The sequence below is a fragment of the Balaenoptera acutorostrata genome, chromosome 6 (assembly GCF_949987535.1).
Source record: "Balaenoptera acutorostrata chromosome 6, mBalAcu1.1, whole genome shotgun sequence".
NCBI lineage: Eukaryota > Metazoa > Chordata > Mammalia > Artiodactyla > Balaenopteridae > Balaenoptera > Balaenoptera acutorostrata.
This window is the reverse complement of record NC_080069.1, coordinates 41824264-41838698: the sequence shown is the minus strand read 5'-3', so window position 1 is coordinate 41838698 and position 14435 is coordinate 41824264. Positions and strand designations below refer to the sequence as shown.

Genomic DNA, 14435 nt, shown 5'->3' with positions numbered 1-14435 from the left:
GTCCTAAGAACAGTTTGAGAAACACTGCAATATTGCTTCCCAAGAGTTCAATGCCACCATCAAGAAGTTGGGTCGGGACTTCCCTGGCTGTCCAATAGTTAAGACTCCACGCTTCCACTGCAGGGGGCACAGGTTTGATTCCTTCTTGGGGAACTGTGATCCTGCAGGCCACAAGGTGCGGCAAAAAAAAAAAAAAAGCTGGATCAGTTTCATTTCAAACTTGCCAACAATGGGCAAACCTTGGTAAGTGGGAGATGTAAAATGTAGCATTCAAGGTTACTTTTACATTCAACCATCATCGAGTCCCTTTTCAATAAACATTTTGATGGCACTGAACACCTATTAACAGAAGTTTCCACTGGTCTAAAGAGACAAAATACAGGTCTCTTTATCTAACAGCAGTCTTAAGCAAACCACAACCTATCATTTGTTTGTGGAACAGTAATTCCATTTTGAGTACCAACAACATAAGGCATTTTAATACAAAACCACTAATATGGTTAAGAGAAAAATTACTGTCCATTTTCCTAAAAGATTCAGTCTCTATGTGTTGCAGTGGTATCAGTGATTAGATTTAAGAGTAACTGACAGATCATTCAATAAAATTCAAGTACTTTATTATCAGTTTCATTATGCAAACTATTAACATTTGAATAGTAGAGAAAAGATTTAAATTCCTTTCCTCGCTCCTGAAAAAACTTTGGTGCAATCTGGTTTCCCACATTGTTTGCCTATCAGTTGATTTTCAAAAAGTTAAGCTGAAAACATTTTTGAAACTACATTTAAACTTTTAAAACTTCAATAAATCAGCCTAGTATTTACTTTTTACAAAATAGGTTCAAAATTCCATTTGTTCAGTGAATTTTAAGCTTACTTCAGAGAATTTTCTCAAATTGCCAGCCTATGTTCAGACACCATTTACCAGGTAAGAGTGGAAATGAAAAAGGCCCCTCCCTCCAAAGTTGTATCCCCAATTTACCAACATCAGATAGTTTTTTTTTAGTACATTGCTTCAAGGCCTGATTTTTAAAAGGCAAAAATAAAAACTTTCAGCCAAGAGTCTATTTACGTAACTAATTTTTTAAAGTTTTTTGATGTGGACCATTTTAAAGTCTTTATTGAACTTGTTACAATAATGCTTTTGCTTTTTGGTTCTCTGGCTGCAAGGCATGTGGGATCCCAGCTCCCCAACCAGGGACAGAACCCGCACCTCCTGCATTGGAATGGGGAGTCTTAACCACTGGACCCCCAGGAAGTCCCTACACAACTAATTTTTGAATGACAAACGAAAACTTTGAAAGCCAGTGTTCTCTCCAGGGATACTTTCCTCCAACAGAAGTAACAATTTGACTAAAATGTCATTACCAACAGTTTTTCTCTAGGGGAGGGGCACATTTCAGCATGAGTACACTATACTGACACTATGCAACCCAAACTTACCCATACTTAAAATACCCAAGAGGGAAACTAACACCCAAGTGGCAATTCAGACTAATTTCACCTTTGGGGAAACCTTATCACAGATAGCATTTTAAGTGATGCTGTGATATCACTGTCACTTAGCAAGAGAACACCCCAGCTCCGTCCCTAAACTAAAAGGGGTATCACTGAAATGTTAAACACCTTTGTGTGCACTAGTCATACATAGTTCAGAAAATTCTGTTCACTTCACCTTCTTCTATCATACACAAGTCTCTTTTCTAAACTTAAACAGAATTGCATCCATGAATTCTCTTCCATGTAATTGCTGAGTTGTTCTCAGGCTTTCTGGACAGTTGGAAGTTAATAGGTAGCATTTTAAGGATTTACCAGCCAAGAACCAGAAAAAAATAGTTTACATTTATCTATAAACACTCTCACAACAAACTGGAACTATTTTAAAGTTAAACCTAAGAAACTCAAAGCAGCTCACACGTAACGTGAGAATACGAGGACTTGTAGAATTGGAATGACTCAGCTCTCATTATGCTGGACTTCCCTTTAAAACTAAGAGCCCAACTACTGTAATTTTTAACTTAACACCCCTATCATATCTGATTTATAAATGCTAGAAAAACACTTCACACGAAAAATACATAATTTAAGATTATTGTATTTCCTTACAAGAGGAATGTTTTAACAAATTTTACAGGTGTCAATCAACCTTTGTTCGAATTGGGCACACATCAAATCTAGCATTTTGGGAGTTTTATTTGGAAGTGAACTTTTAACTATCAATACAAATGCCAAGATACTACACAAAACATCCACAGGAACTTTTTTCATCTTTTTTGAATTGTTCACAAACATTTCCTACATAATCCAACATACAACAGAGAAATGGTACATCTTTTTCTTTCAATTTGCATACAATGGAAAAACAAGAATATATATATATATTTTACAAAGTTTAACTAATAGACACTACCAAGCTGACAGTTTAGTCTATAGGTGAGAAATTATCTAATAAAAAATAATCAATTTATTTAGCATCAGTCACTTCCATAACCAAGTATTATTCTGATTAATAAAACTTGCTGCCATTAAGCTTCTGGTATATACTTATACCAACTACTCCATCTGTTGTATTGCTCCCCACCTTGGTTCTTCACAATTACAAACAGAAAATCGTTGCAAAGTAGGGGCAAGCATTTGCAAAAACAAACAAAAATCCCCAGCTTATTATAAGCATGAATGTGTGGTGGAATTTCCTCCCAAGCAATGGACTTTCAAATCACTTAAGAAATCACCAGAACTGAATGTGTTAAGACATTTCGCCTAAGTCCAAGAAGAGATGCATTTATTTATATCCAACAGAGGACTGAAAATTAAACTTAGTGTTTAGTTTGGGGGCAGGTTGGGGGGAATTCAGCCATTTGAAAAATGACCGTCTTAAAAAAAAAATGACCACCAAAAATAGGTTCACTAAATTTATTTTAAAAATCATAAAACGTTTCTTACAAAAGAGCATTACATTCTGCACACTGCTCTGAATAGATGCCAGGGACATATGGACTATTGTTACTTTTCCTCCCTGTCCCACCCCCCCAAATGTTACAGTGATCACAAAGTGTTCACAATAATTACATGGGGGGATTTTTTTTTTAAACCACCAACAATGAACAAAAATTAAAATTCACTCACTCTGCTGCTGTTTCAAAATTTCAATGTTAGTTTTTGCACACCCTCCCCCACCCCCCACCCCTGTTTGTAAGGAACTAAAACATTACATCTGGTGAACAGCAAAGATTTCACTACACCTCAAATGCAGAACACCTATGAAGCAGAGGAATGTTGGCTTTTTAAACAGAAGCAGATAAAAAAAAAAAGATGCAGGACTCCTTCAGTTCTTCACTAGTCTTAGAAAAACTTTCCAGAATACTGCTTCACACTATAAAAAAGAAAAAATATCTTGCATTAGAATCCTTCAACATCTGCATACTGCTTCACACTATAAAAGAAAAGAAAAAAAAGTACGAATTAGAATTTTTGTTCGTAACATCTTAATCAACATTAAGACAATTTCAATGCTAAATTAAAATGATAAACATGTCCATTACACAGAGATAAGAATTAAAACATTAGCAATTACAAATTAGAGCAATGTAAAACCCAAGAAAAAAGATTAACAGTAAATCAGACATTAGTGGAGCAGAATTAAGAAAATCAAAAGTTGTTAATATTTGGTAGAAAAGACAAAGAAATGTCAGTTAAGGTGTGAAATGCTGCATTTTACAGCACCAATCATTTGTCCTGTAGAGGCATGGCCTGTGCCATATGGCAGACTGTGATTTGTTGTCGATTTAGTTATCTAAAAACAACAAAATCACTAGTCTTCCACACAGAACTAGACCAACATCCATTGAATCTTCTATATTTTCTACAGGCTCTGTATAATTTATAACAAGTGGTTTTGGCAGCAGTTTTCACCAGAGAAATGAGAAGTTTGCTTGGTTAAGGCTTCTTCCAGCAAGATTAGTATTGAATGTCTTCTTTTTTTAGTAAGAAAGCAGAAGAAAATTAAAGCAAAGCTATTAGAATGTTTAGAAGTTAGGTCCCCAAAAGGTTGAGACACCATGGCTTCTAAAAAGAAAAATCAGTTGAGAAGAGAAGTTTTTTAAGGTTTTAGTATGTTTAGGCTAACATAAAGCTAAACAAACTGACCTGTTCTGCAGCAAGTACTGTGCATTCTGTATCTGGTCCTGTGTTCCTGTAATGGTAATGATCCGGTCTTCGGACCCTTCTAAAGGCTCATCAATTTTGATCGACGCTCCTGACTCATGACGGATTTGTTTAATCCGCTGACCACCTTTGCCAATAATAGATCCAGCCAGCTGAAAAGAATTTTAAAAACAAGTGTTTATTATATACTTTCAAAGTATTATCCTGTATGTTCAGTGACCATCAGGAGTATTTACTTTGTACAATTTATTGACTATGCTGTGCTAATTTAATGCCCCCCACTAGTCAAGGTTTGAATTACAATGTAGTTACATCACCCATTGACATTTCTTTTAATAAATGAACCAGGGGCTCAGAACCCTCCTAACTGCTTTTTAATGGTACTGAACATCTTTTGACAAGGCTTAAACTGGAGAATGACACCTCAGCTGAAGTCCTTGAAACACAATTTTAATCCTAAAATGGAATATTTTTGTTAAAACCTTTTATTAAAAGCCAGGGAACTTATAATGACTCATTAAATGTCCCTTACAATATTAAAGATACTTACATCTTTGGGAATAGTTACTTGTGTAGTAATAATAGGTCCACCAAGATCACCATATGAGCCACGACCCCCTGCGTAGGAATAATCTGATTTAAATAATGAGTATTAAGTTCATTTACAAAGCATGAAATAATATTTGATTTCACAAAGAAGAAAACTTACCATATCCAGAGCCACCCTAAAAACAGAACAGAAAAAAATAGAAAATTACTTCGCCTTCAAAACTTCAGGTATTTTAACATTAAATCCCCCAGAGTTTAGAAAACCAAAGTCCTCCCATATCTTCCCTAGTAAGTAAATTTCAAAGACAATCCTCAGGGGAAGAAATCATTCAGGTACACAGCATCCCAAGAAACAAAAATGTTATATGGGGGGAAACAAAACACTTATCGATGAGTAAACGAGAATCTTAAAATTATCAGTGACATGAATAATAAACACCCATGATACTCAACCTGTGGTTCATAAGCCATCTGCCACTCTGATGGGCTCCATGTATCTATGGCAGAGTCCCAGGTTTCATCAGCACTGAAACCAACCTGTGTTAGAGATAAAACTATTAACATGAACCTGCACTACATTTGTCTGAGCCATCATTTTTATATGACCAATTACTACTTAACATCTCTATATAAACTGGCAGTAATCATGTATTTTGGGGGGAAAAAAGATGTAACAAGTCTTAAATATCCCAGCAAACACCCGAAACAATGATTTAAGTGGCTATCTACAAAAGCCCGTTTGTAAGACAAAACTCCTGTTAATAATCTTGAACAAAATGTTAGCTATCTGAAGACCCCTTTTAGCACTCATAAATACACTGAAGAAATATCAAAGTTCTTACCATGCCATCATAACGGTCTCCAGGTCTTCCTCTTCTGTCATAGGCCATTAGATCTCTGCAAGCATAGTACTTGTTGTAATCTCAGCTGGTCACACTATCAAATAAAAACCTACCCCCTCTACCCATAAAGTGTAGCTTCTTGTACATTAATGTGTGGAGGAAAGAAACTTACCCCCCTCTAGGTGGTGGTGGTGGAGGAAGAGGAAGATTCCGAGCTCTGCTACCACCCCGGCCACCTCGTCCAGGAGGAGGTGGAGGAGGTCCTCGACGAGGGCTCATATCATCATAATCTCTTCTGGACGGAGGCATGGGACGCCCACCCCGACCAGGAGGCATTCTGTCAAAACCACCTCTTCCCCGCATGGGAAATCCCACAGGACGTCCACGGCGGTCATCAAACATCATTGTAAAACCACCATAATCATAGGTTTCATCGTAAAAATTGGGATCATAAGGCTGAGCACGTCCTTTGATGGGAGACTGAAACAAAAACATAGCAACTTTATAGACTGAGGAAAAAACCTTAGTTCACACCAACCATTCTTTTAACAAACAGAACATTTCAAGCCCTTTGTATTTATCCTGGGAGGTACTCGAGATAGGGATAGGGATATATGCAAAGATAGGAAGGATTTAAAAAACGCATTTCTGGTGAGTTTCAAACAAAAAAAAAATTGAGTTTTACTGCTTGCGAGGTAAGGATTAACAGCTTAATTTTACCCTTAGAGCTTAAGTAACAGACTACAAACTCCTTTCACATTTCACAATGGGGATTATGAAGAAGTGACCACCCCAAGGGCTGAGGGGATCAGTATCCTGGGTATGCAGTGTAGTACTATAGAGGAACCATAGGAACTTCTTTTGAAAGACCAAAAGCTATTAAAAACCTCACCAACAATGTAAAGACAACTCTCCAGATTCTCCCAAAGTATTTCTAAGCTAAAGTGATAGCTAAAAGCAGGGTGACAGAAAATTGTTAGGTGAAGGAAAAGGAAAAGTAAAAGCCATTTGTCTAAACGTTCTCAAAGTACTTTTGAACAAGACATTTGTTTTACAAAATTAAACGCAAGTAAAATAAAGAGTTCTGAAGGTACCTCTGATATAAGATCAAGGATGATCTTTATGCACTCTACAACCCTATCAGGTTTTCCTCCAATAAGAACGACTCTGTCAGTGGATTGAGGACAACATTCCTGGAAAAGCTTGATTGTTGTCTGAGTGTTCTGTAATAGGTTTACAAAAAAAGCATTAATCAATCAGAAAAAAGGAAATGCAGTACAAAAAAATGTCCAGGTTTAGACATATTTAATTTGTATTTCAGTAAAATTTTCCCCCATATAAAAAGCTTGTTAGTAACACTAGGACTTGGCATGATAAATTTTTGGCAAAATAACTTGTCTAGCATGGCCAGGCCTTTCTGTTTTATTTTCATTAGCAAACTAGATAAACTTAAGGGAGGAAACTCAAAAAGGGGAATGAGAGAAGCCCACGGAACCAAGTCCACATAAAAAGCTATTTTCTAGTAATACGGCAGGAGGAGAAAACAGAACTATCACTTTACCTCTCGAAGTTCTTTGATTTTAGCACCTTTGACCCCAATAATTCCTCCTGCCAGACTCTGATGAATCAACAGTCTCAACTCGCAGTCAAAGTCGCTTCCTTTATAGTGTTGGTACTGCGGAGGGAGAGTTATAAAATTTTAGTCCCAAATCAAGGATTCCCCAAGAATACACACTTATCTGCTATAAGCATACCAATATACTGTTGCAGTCAGCAACCTGAATTTATATTTCAATAACTTTACCAGTTATGTGCTTATTATCCTCAATAGCCAGGCCCAAAAAGGACATTCTGCACCACCTTAAAAAACTATTTTATTTTCAGGTCCTGCAACACCATACCCACACTGCAGCCATTTAGCATGTCGCTGTTACCACAAAATTATTATTAACATTCAAATAACACCATAATAAAAATGACTGCAAAGCACTTTGCAAATGTAGTTAATTCCCACTGCAGCATGGAGCAGGGTCAACAGTGAGTTGTAAGACCATTCATTTATCATGTTTTTAAGCCTTTTTTCTATAGAGACGGGAAAAGTACGCTATGTTGAAAATAAAATTGATCCTATGGGCCAGGCTCCATACTTCAGTGGGGTTCAATGGCACTATGACATACATTTAAGCATTCCACAGCATCAGATTCGAGCGGGAGCTGGCTGGTTGCAGTGGGTGATGGCAACTGCAGGCCCTGAAAGTAGAAAAATAAGAGTAATAGGTTAAGTGTCTAGTGTGATCAGGCTATTGTCGCATATATTGGTAAAGCTACTACAACATATTTCACATCTATATCGTTAAATAACAAGAAACTACTTATCTACATTAAGAATCAACATACATTGCTTTTCTCTGTACACCTAGTAAATAAATGATTACATAAAATTTAAAAATCCTTGAACTAGATCAAACACAGTCCTTTCTGACACAGTCCCACAATCAATATTCTACTCAAAACCTCCTCTAAAACTAAAGCCCATAAAATATATGCTAAACCTCATGAAAGTGCATGGCCACAGGTAGTTCCTATCTACTCCAGTGGCTAGACTACATTTTCAAACAAGTAATGTCGGTTAATAACCCTGCACATTAAGTGGCAGAGTGTAACAACACGTTGCTGCTACAAAACTGTTATAGCCAATGTCTCTCCGCCTCCCAAATTTTGCCTCATTAAAACATCCTTTAAGCACCCCCCAACTGCCAAATACATTTTAAAAATGAGCCTACCTCTTCCAAGGTAGGGATGATTTTCTTCAGAATTTCTCCAATTGTTTCAATGTCAGCACTGATACTCAATATGCTGTCAAACATCACAAATATCAGATAGTACAAAAAAAGGTGGAAAAGAAAAATGAGTTTTGTGGTCATCACCAGTAGTCAAACAACTTTTACAGAGAAGAACATACAATTATTTAATCCTCCCCATTTAAAGTAGCCTATTTATACATTTTCACATGCATTTTGTTTTATGCCCAATACAAACATGGTAACATTATTAGGAGACTTGCAGAGAGACAGAGAATGGGCTCTTGGAAGGGCTCAGATTAAGTGGGCAATAAACTGACCAGAACTGAAGCAGAGTTGAATACTTATGTTCCCCGCCACCACTAAGTTAATTAAGGATACCCTCGCTGTTACATTGGTAAAACTGGCACACCTTCTCTTAGGCAAAGTGGGGGAATATGCAAGTGGTGAACATTATATTTGGAGTAAGGTTATGGATACCAGTTAGAAATTAGATCACTAATGGGCTCTGCAAGAAAACAAATACAAATGCGAGACAAAAACAAAGACAACACAAATGAGAAGTGAAGGAAAGTGAACCAGAGTTAGCATTTCATCAGAAAAAATTATGAACAGGCAATGTTGGGAAGCAAGGTGGGCCACAAAGACAGAGCGAGAGACTATTTCGGTAACAATTTGATTTACAATGCAGCAAATATGCAACACTTGAAGCTGTGCTCCTTCCATCGAAATAAAATTAGTGGATCGTTTGGGTGGGCAACTCACGGTAAAAGTTCAGTGACAAAAAGACTTAATGGGGAAAATAAGACAGAAACTTGAAAAACAATACACCGTCTAAAGGGGATACTATTTAATTATATAAAAGGCAGGTAATAAAATACATTTCTCTCTTTCTAATCAGGCAGTGAGGCATAAACTGTTGGGACATACCGCTCGGGGCCACTGCTGTCTGGGACTGAAACACTGGCATTGTACTGCATTGGTCATTGGCGTTCGTGGATGTTGGCATTGGGCATGGGCATTCAATCAGAAGTTGTCAAGTATGGTACCCGTTTGGCAACGAGCACATTTTTGGGCATAGCCAACCAGGGTTTTCACATGGGCGTTCAGGGGCGGATGGGCCAACGTCATGGTGGGCAACGCAGGGGTAAGTCGATCCAGTACATGGGCAACGGAGATATATGGCCAAAAAAACAAGGAGAGGGAAAAGGGGGAAAAGCAATAAATTTTAATTTAATACAAACTATACTCATACTCTCAATTAATGAAACAAGCTTAAGTTGTTCTGAAGACTAACACAATAATGGACTTCTCTATATCTGACTGTGGCTTAACATTTAAGGACCTTTAATGATGGTACTTTTTTTTTTTTTTTAAACAAACAATGTTTCAGTAGCAGGCTGGCTCATGAGGGTAGACACAAAACCTGTCATGACTCGAATTCTTGAGGAAATGGGGAAATTATTAACCCAGATAATTATACAGAACATCTGGATTAAAAGGAAAGAGGTTTATAAAAGACAAAACAAAAATTCCCACACCATCAAAAACCCTAACTCTTGTTTGGTTTCCCGGAGATTTAAAAACGCACTCCTAGAACCTAACAGGCAAGTTTGTAAAATTTAAACAAATTTTCAAGTTCAGTTTACAGTAATCAAGAGGAACATACAAAGATCTGTGACCAAGAGAGAAATGAAAAAATACCAAATAAGTATTCAACACAGTTATTATTTGCCTCAACTTTAGCAAGGAAACATCAAGAGTGTGTACATGAGAAAAAAAATTTAGGAAATTTGGTGTACCCAAGTCCTATAAATATGCTCACTTCTGGTGATACCAACATTTAATGTGTCTAATCACAAGAGTCAACCCACTATAAAATATGAAGACTCAAACAAATCATTGGCATTGACAAACAGCTTCCCAGTTGTAAGATTAAGTGCCTACTCTATTCTTTACCCGTATCTTAATCATGCAACCTTAATTTCTTTGTGCTCCATGTGCAAGCTGTTAAAGAACAGATGGGCAAATTGGAAAAAAAAAGGAATAAAAATTTTGGAGTTTAATCAGCCACCTGCAATGGTTTTCAGTAATACTGTACTTGATTCATACACAGGAAATGGTACAATTAGGAATTTTATATTGTTATTTCTAATTAAGATGTTATCTTGCTTGAAGTGAATAATTTGGTGTAAAGTTATTAGAAAGTGAGGTGGTTTAATATAGAACCCCCCAACTCAATATGGGCTTTGTTAAATCAGGAATGTCAAACCTTGAAAATCATCTATGTAACCAATTATTATAAAAGGCTTGAATCTAGACTATTAAATGATTTCTATGATGCAATTCTTTAATCCTACAAACATAAACTGAAGCTTCCTGTGTAGTAGTTTAAACTCTTTAATACTTACGTCTGTACGGAGAGCCTTAATATTCTTGCCTCCTTTTCCAATCACTGCCCCAGCATTCTGGAGAAAATAAAAAGAAACTCATTTTGTCTTTTCCTAGAATTAATGTGTCTTCCTACGCTCTTAAGCTTTTTTTAGCCAAAAACAAACACCACACTTGTCTAACCTCTTTTTTGGTTATAGAGATGAAAATCTATTTGGGGATATCAAGACCATCAGGTTACCAAAAATTAAAGAGTCTATGTGCTTTGCGGACTAAACACCAAGGCAGAGCTTTGAAATACTGAGAACGCCAGAAATATACTGAGTCTAAAACTTAAGCAACAGCACTAACTTTACAATGCCTTTCTGCAAGCCAATTAAATAATTTAAACGCTAGTAGGTACTTTCACATTGTGAGGTGTATTATCAGTCGGGTAAGCTGCCAAACCAGGATGTTTCCTAATGAACTCACAATGTAACCAGACACTATCTTTAATCCGTTAATGCTTTAAGGATCATCCACACCCATCTCCTAGTTCAGCCCTGTAGTAGGCTCACTATGTTCAGGGCTTTCTTTTTAATTGCTGGCAAAATAACACAATTACCATAGCCTAAAAAGTCTGTTTAGGAAAAGCCACACAAATCTTTTATATTCTGCAGCCTATAAGGTTTTGCAAGCTTCCCAGAAGGCTCAATCAGAACTTTTCTTAATTCCTACTTAAGAACCACTTTCAAAGTTTCAAGAATAAAATTTATACCTTGCTCTGAAGCAGAATGCGTAATTCAACCATCTCATCAGTGTTTCTAGATCTTTTAAAAGCTTGTTCCTCTTCCATATCTTCAGCAGGGCGCTTACCTAAAAATTAACAGTTCAGATTTCAGAAAGCACCAGCATCTTCAAGAAAAGTTATGTTTAATTACATTTCAGTTTTAACCTACAGATTAGAGAAACTTTAACTCCACTGTTTAAAGGGATTTGTTGCTAATCTTAAGTATGTTTTAAAAAGGCCAAAGGCACTGGTTCTTGGACTTTTAAGCATGAATTTAAGCACTCCATTCCAAATGGTTTTCCAAACAAGATATTGTGACAACACTTCAAAGGATAAGAAACTTCAAAATGCAAGAAAAAAAAGTTTTACGTTTACTGGCTTTCTTTTAATCACTTTACAGTTACCTATGCAAATGACAGTTACTTCTGGTTCATAAATAAACGCTCAAATGTAACTGACAGGGATCTCAAATTAAACAAAGTAATAATGAAATTAACAGAACAAAAAAAAAATGAAATTGTTAAAATGTCTTCTCACCAAATTCGCCATTGGTTTCGGTGTTGGGAAAGGTTTCCTCTGGCTGTTCAGTTTCCATTTCCTCGTATTAAAGGGACACACCAATCTGTTGAAAAATAAAGAGGCTAGTACAATTGGTTTATTGGAAAGTAAGCTGTGCATCTTGCTAAATATTAAAAACAAGGGAAAGTAATGACTGTTTCTAGAACGTACCAGTTATTAAATATATCCTTGCAGGGCAGAACTGAAGTGTTCTGGGCGGGACCAACTGACACCCTAGTGCTGCAGTAGCCTATAAAAACCAACACAAATCAGTTTTGCTTTTTTGGTTATTACTGAATACTAATCAACACCAATTTGAACACAACGAACAAAAGATCTATTTCTAAAACTTGCTTCTTTGTTTTAGGGTCTTAAACTTCCAAACGATTGCCTTCAAACACAAAAACACAAACCAAAAGACCGTATCTGATGCTTTTGTAAAAGGAAAAACACATTTTTAGCCTTTGGATCAAGCCCCACCACAGCAATTAGTTACCTTATATGATAAATACAAAGAAAACTAGACACATGTAGGGCATATCAATAAACCCACGAGGCTCACTATTGTTCCCGAAAAATATAAATTTATAAAAAGATACACAAAATTATTTTCACATTGGGATTTTAAACCGCTTTTGGGGTTCTTTCCATTGGTGACTTGAAAAACTACCTTCTGAAATCTTTAAAGTTTACAAATACAAAAGCGAATTCAAGCCATACCCAACCGTCAGGTCAATCTACTGGAGCGATAAACCTGCAAAGCTGATACAGGAGCACACCCAAACTGCCAATACTAGTATCCAACAGAACCCCTGAACACCAACACCATCACTAGCGAGGTATTTTACATTACGTTAAAAGCGATATAACCTGACAATTATACCTCCAACACCACACTAGCGACAGGACTGCAAACAGCCTTTTAGCTTGCCTCTCATGACTGGCAAAAAGCGGCGACCTGAGGCCCCCAGGAAGAGCTAAACAGCTTAGAGCTAAAAATCAAGGCCATATTTACGCCTTCCACTCTTCCAATGACCAACTGAAACGCTAACGTGGTTTAAAGACCGCAAGCTCTATTTACGAAAATAAACAAGTATCCTTCAGGTCCTTTAGTCACCGTTTCTCAGACCATGAAAATCGCTAAGTACATGCGTGTCCAGCCGAGCGCAAACATGCCTTTCTCTCTCCAACGCCCGGGATACCGGGACCGGCAACGGCCCAGCAACAGGAGTTGAAAAAGCTCCCGAGGCGAGAGCACCAGCGCCGCACCTCTCCTCACCCGGATCCGACAGGAAATGGCGGCCCGCGTAATGGCGACTACGTGCTACTAGGCGGAGCCGAGCGCGGACCCCCTCCCCCACCCACCACGCGGTCCCGAGACCTCGTCCCCCGCGCCCTCCCCCCACCGCGGGAGAGACAAAGCAACGGTGGCAACCCCGACCCTTCCAGCTCGCCCGCTCCCGCGTCGGGCCCAGGCCGGGAGTGCCGAAGTGCGCCGGGCCCCACACAAAGAGAGCGGCGGCGTTCTCTACCGCCCTCGGGGCCCGCCCGCCGACCCCCTCTCCTTCCCACAAAACCTAGTTCCCAACACTACAAAACTGCAGCTCATCCCACCGTCACAAGCCTCGCGACTTCCCGAAGCTTCCAGTACCGCAGCGCAGACTGCAGATATACGCTCAGGGAAATGGCGGAGGTGGGGGGAGGGGAAACCCGGCAACGTTCCCTCCCAGAACAGGCCAACCACCAAGCCGCCCCAACCGCCTCCCTCAAGTGGAGAAACTGGTCTCCGGCCCTCGCCCCCACGCGCCGTTCGCCCAGCCCCATTCCTCACCGGGCAAGGGTACCGTCCCTATGCCGCCGAGCCGCCTCACCCGCTCACAGCTAGACAGAGAACGAGCGTAGGCCCCCACCACCCTCCCCGCGCTCTCCTACCCCGCCGCCGGGCCCGATTGGCTGCCCTAGCTACAGCGGTGGCGCGAGGGCGAAGCGATTGGCCCAAGGCCGCGTCAATCAAGGCGTTGGAGGAGGCGACTGCCCCGCCTCCCGCCGGCGCCTCCCTTCAGGCTGTAAGGCCGCTAAGGGCCCGAGAAAAACCAGACTTGGAAAAAGTCAGCGCAGCCTTTAGGGAGGCCAAACCCCTGCCCGAACCCATAATACTCAAGCCCCAATAACCCTAATTACCTATAGGCCGCAAATAACCGGGAAGTAGGCAAGACGTCGAGGTTGGTGCACTAGAGAAACAGAGGATAATGGCGCCTGCAGTGCTTTCGCCTGGAGAGCCCTCCTCCTTTCTCGTTCACGCACTCACTAGCTGGGGGAGGGGGAAAACCTCTCGCGAGAACTAAAGGCTGTCCAGTTCACGCG

The 14435-nt window shown here is 39.1% G+C and overlaps 1 protein-coding gene across 9 annotated transcripts; it reads right to left on the bottom strand.

Moving 5' to 3' along the window:
• Nucleotides 1-600: 600 nt before the first annotated feature.
• Nucleotides 601-14408, bottom strand: HNRNPK (heterogeneous nuclear ribonucleoprotein K). 9 transcript variants are annotated; one of them, XM_007176934.2, is made up of 17 exons: nucleotides 14253-14405; nucleotides 12243-12321; nucleotides 12051-12135; nucleotides 11502-11599; nucleotides 10765-10821; nucleotides 9284-9327; nucleotides 8336-8408; nucleotides 7731-7802; nucleotides 7114-7227; nucleotides 6647-6775; nucleotides 5725-6032; nucleotides 5553-5607; nucleotides 5164-5247; nucleotides 4871-4886; nucleotides 4712-4794; nucleotides 4144-4313; nucleotides 601-3430 (listed from the first exon to the last, which is right to left on the bottom strand). In XM_007176934.2, exons 3-17 carry the CDS (start codon nucleotides 12106-12108, stop codon nucleotides 3397-3399), a joined length of 1395 nt encoding a protein of 464 aa, XP_007176996.1. In that variant the 5' UTR covers nucleotides 12109-12135; nucleotides 12243-12321; nucleotides 14253-14405; the 3' UTR covers nucleotides 601-3396. The 9 variants fall into 9 exon arrangements, with proteins under 9 accessions (XP_007176996.1, XP_007176998.1, XP_057403778.1 ...); XM_007176936.2 differs by having other exon boundaries at nucleotides 601-3370; XM_057547795.1 differs by having other exon boundaries at nucleotides 4712-4779.
• Between the last annotated feature and the right edge of the window lie 27 nt (nucleotides 14409-14435).

Coding starts and splice junctions, on each gene's coding strand:
- HNRNPK (XM_007176933.3), bottom strand. CDS start 12,108: ATGGAAACTGAACAGCCAGAGGAAACCTTTCCCAACACCGAAACCAAT. Junction 8,409..9,283: donor GACAGCAGTGGCCCCGAGCG/GTATGTCCCAAC, acceptor GATGTTTGACAG/CATATTGAGTATCAGTGCTG. Junction 5,608..5,724: donor CCACCACCACCTAGAGGGGG/GTAAGTTTCTTT, acceptor CTATGCTTGCAG/AGATCTAATGGCCTATGACA.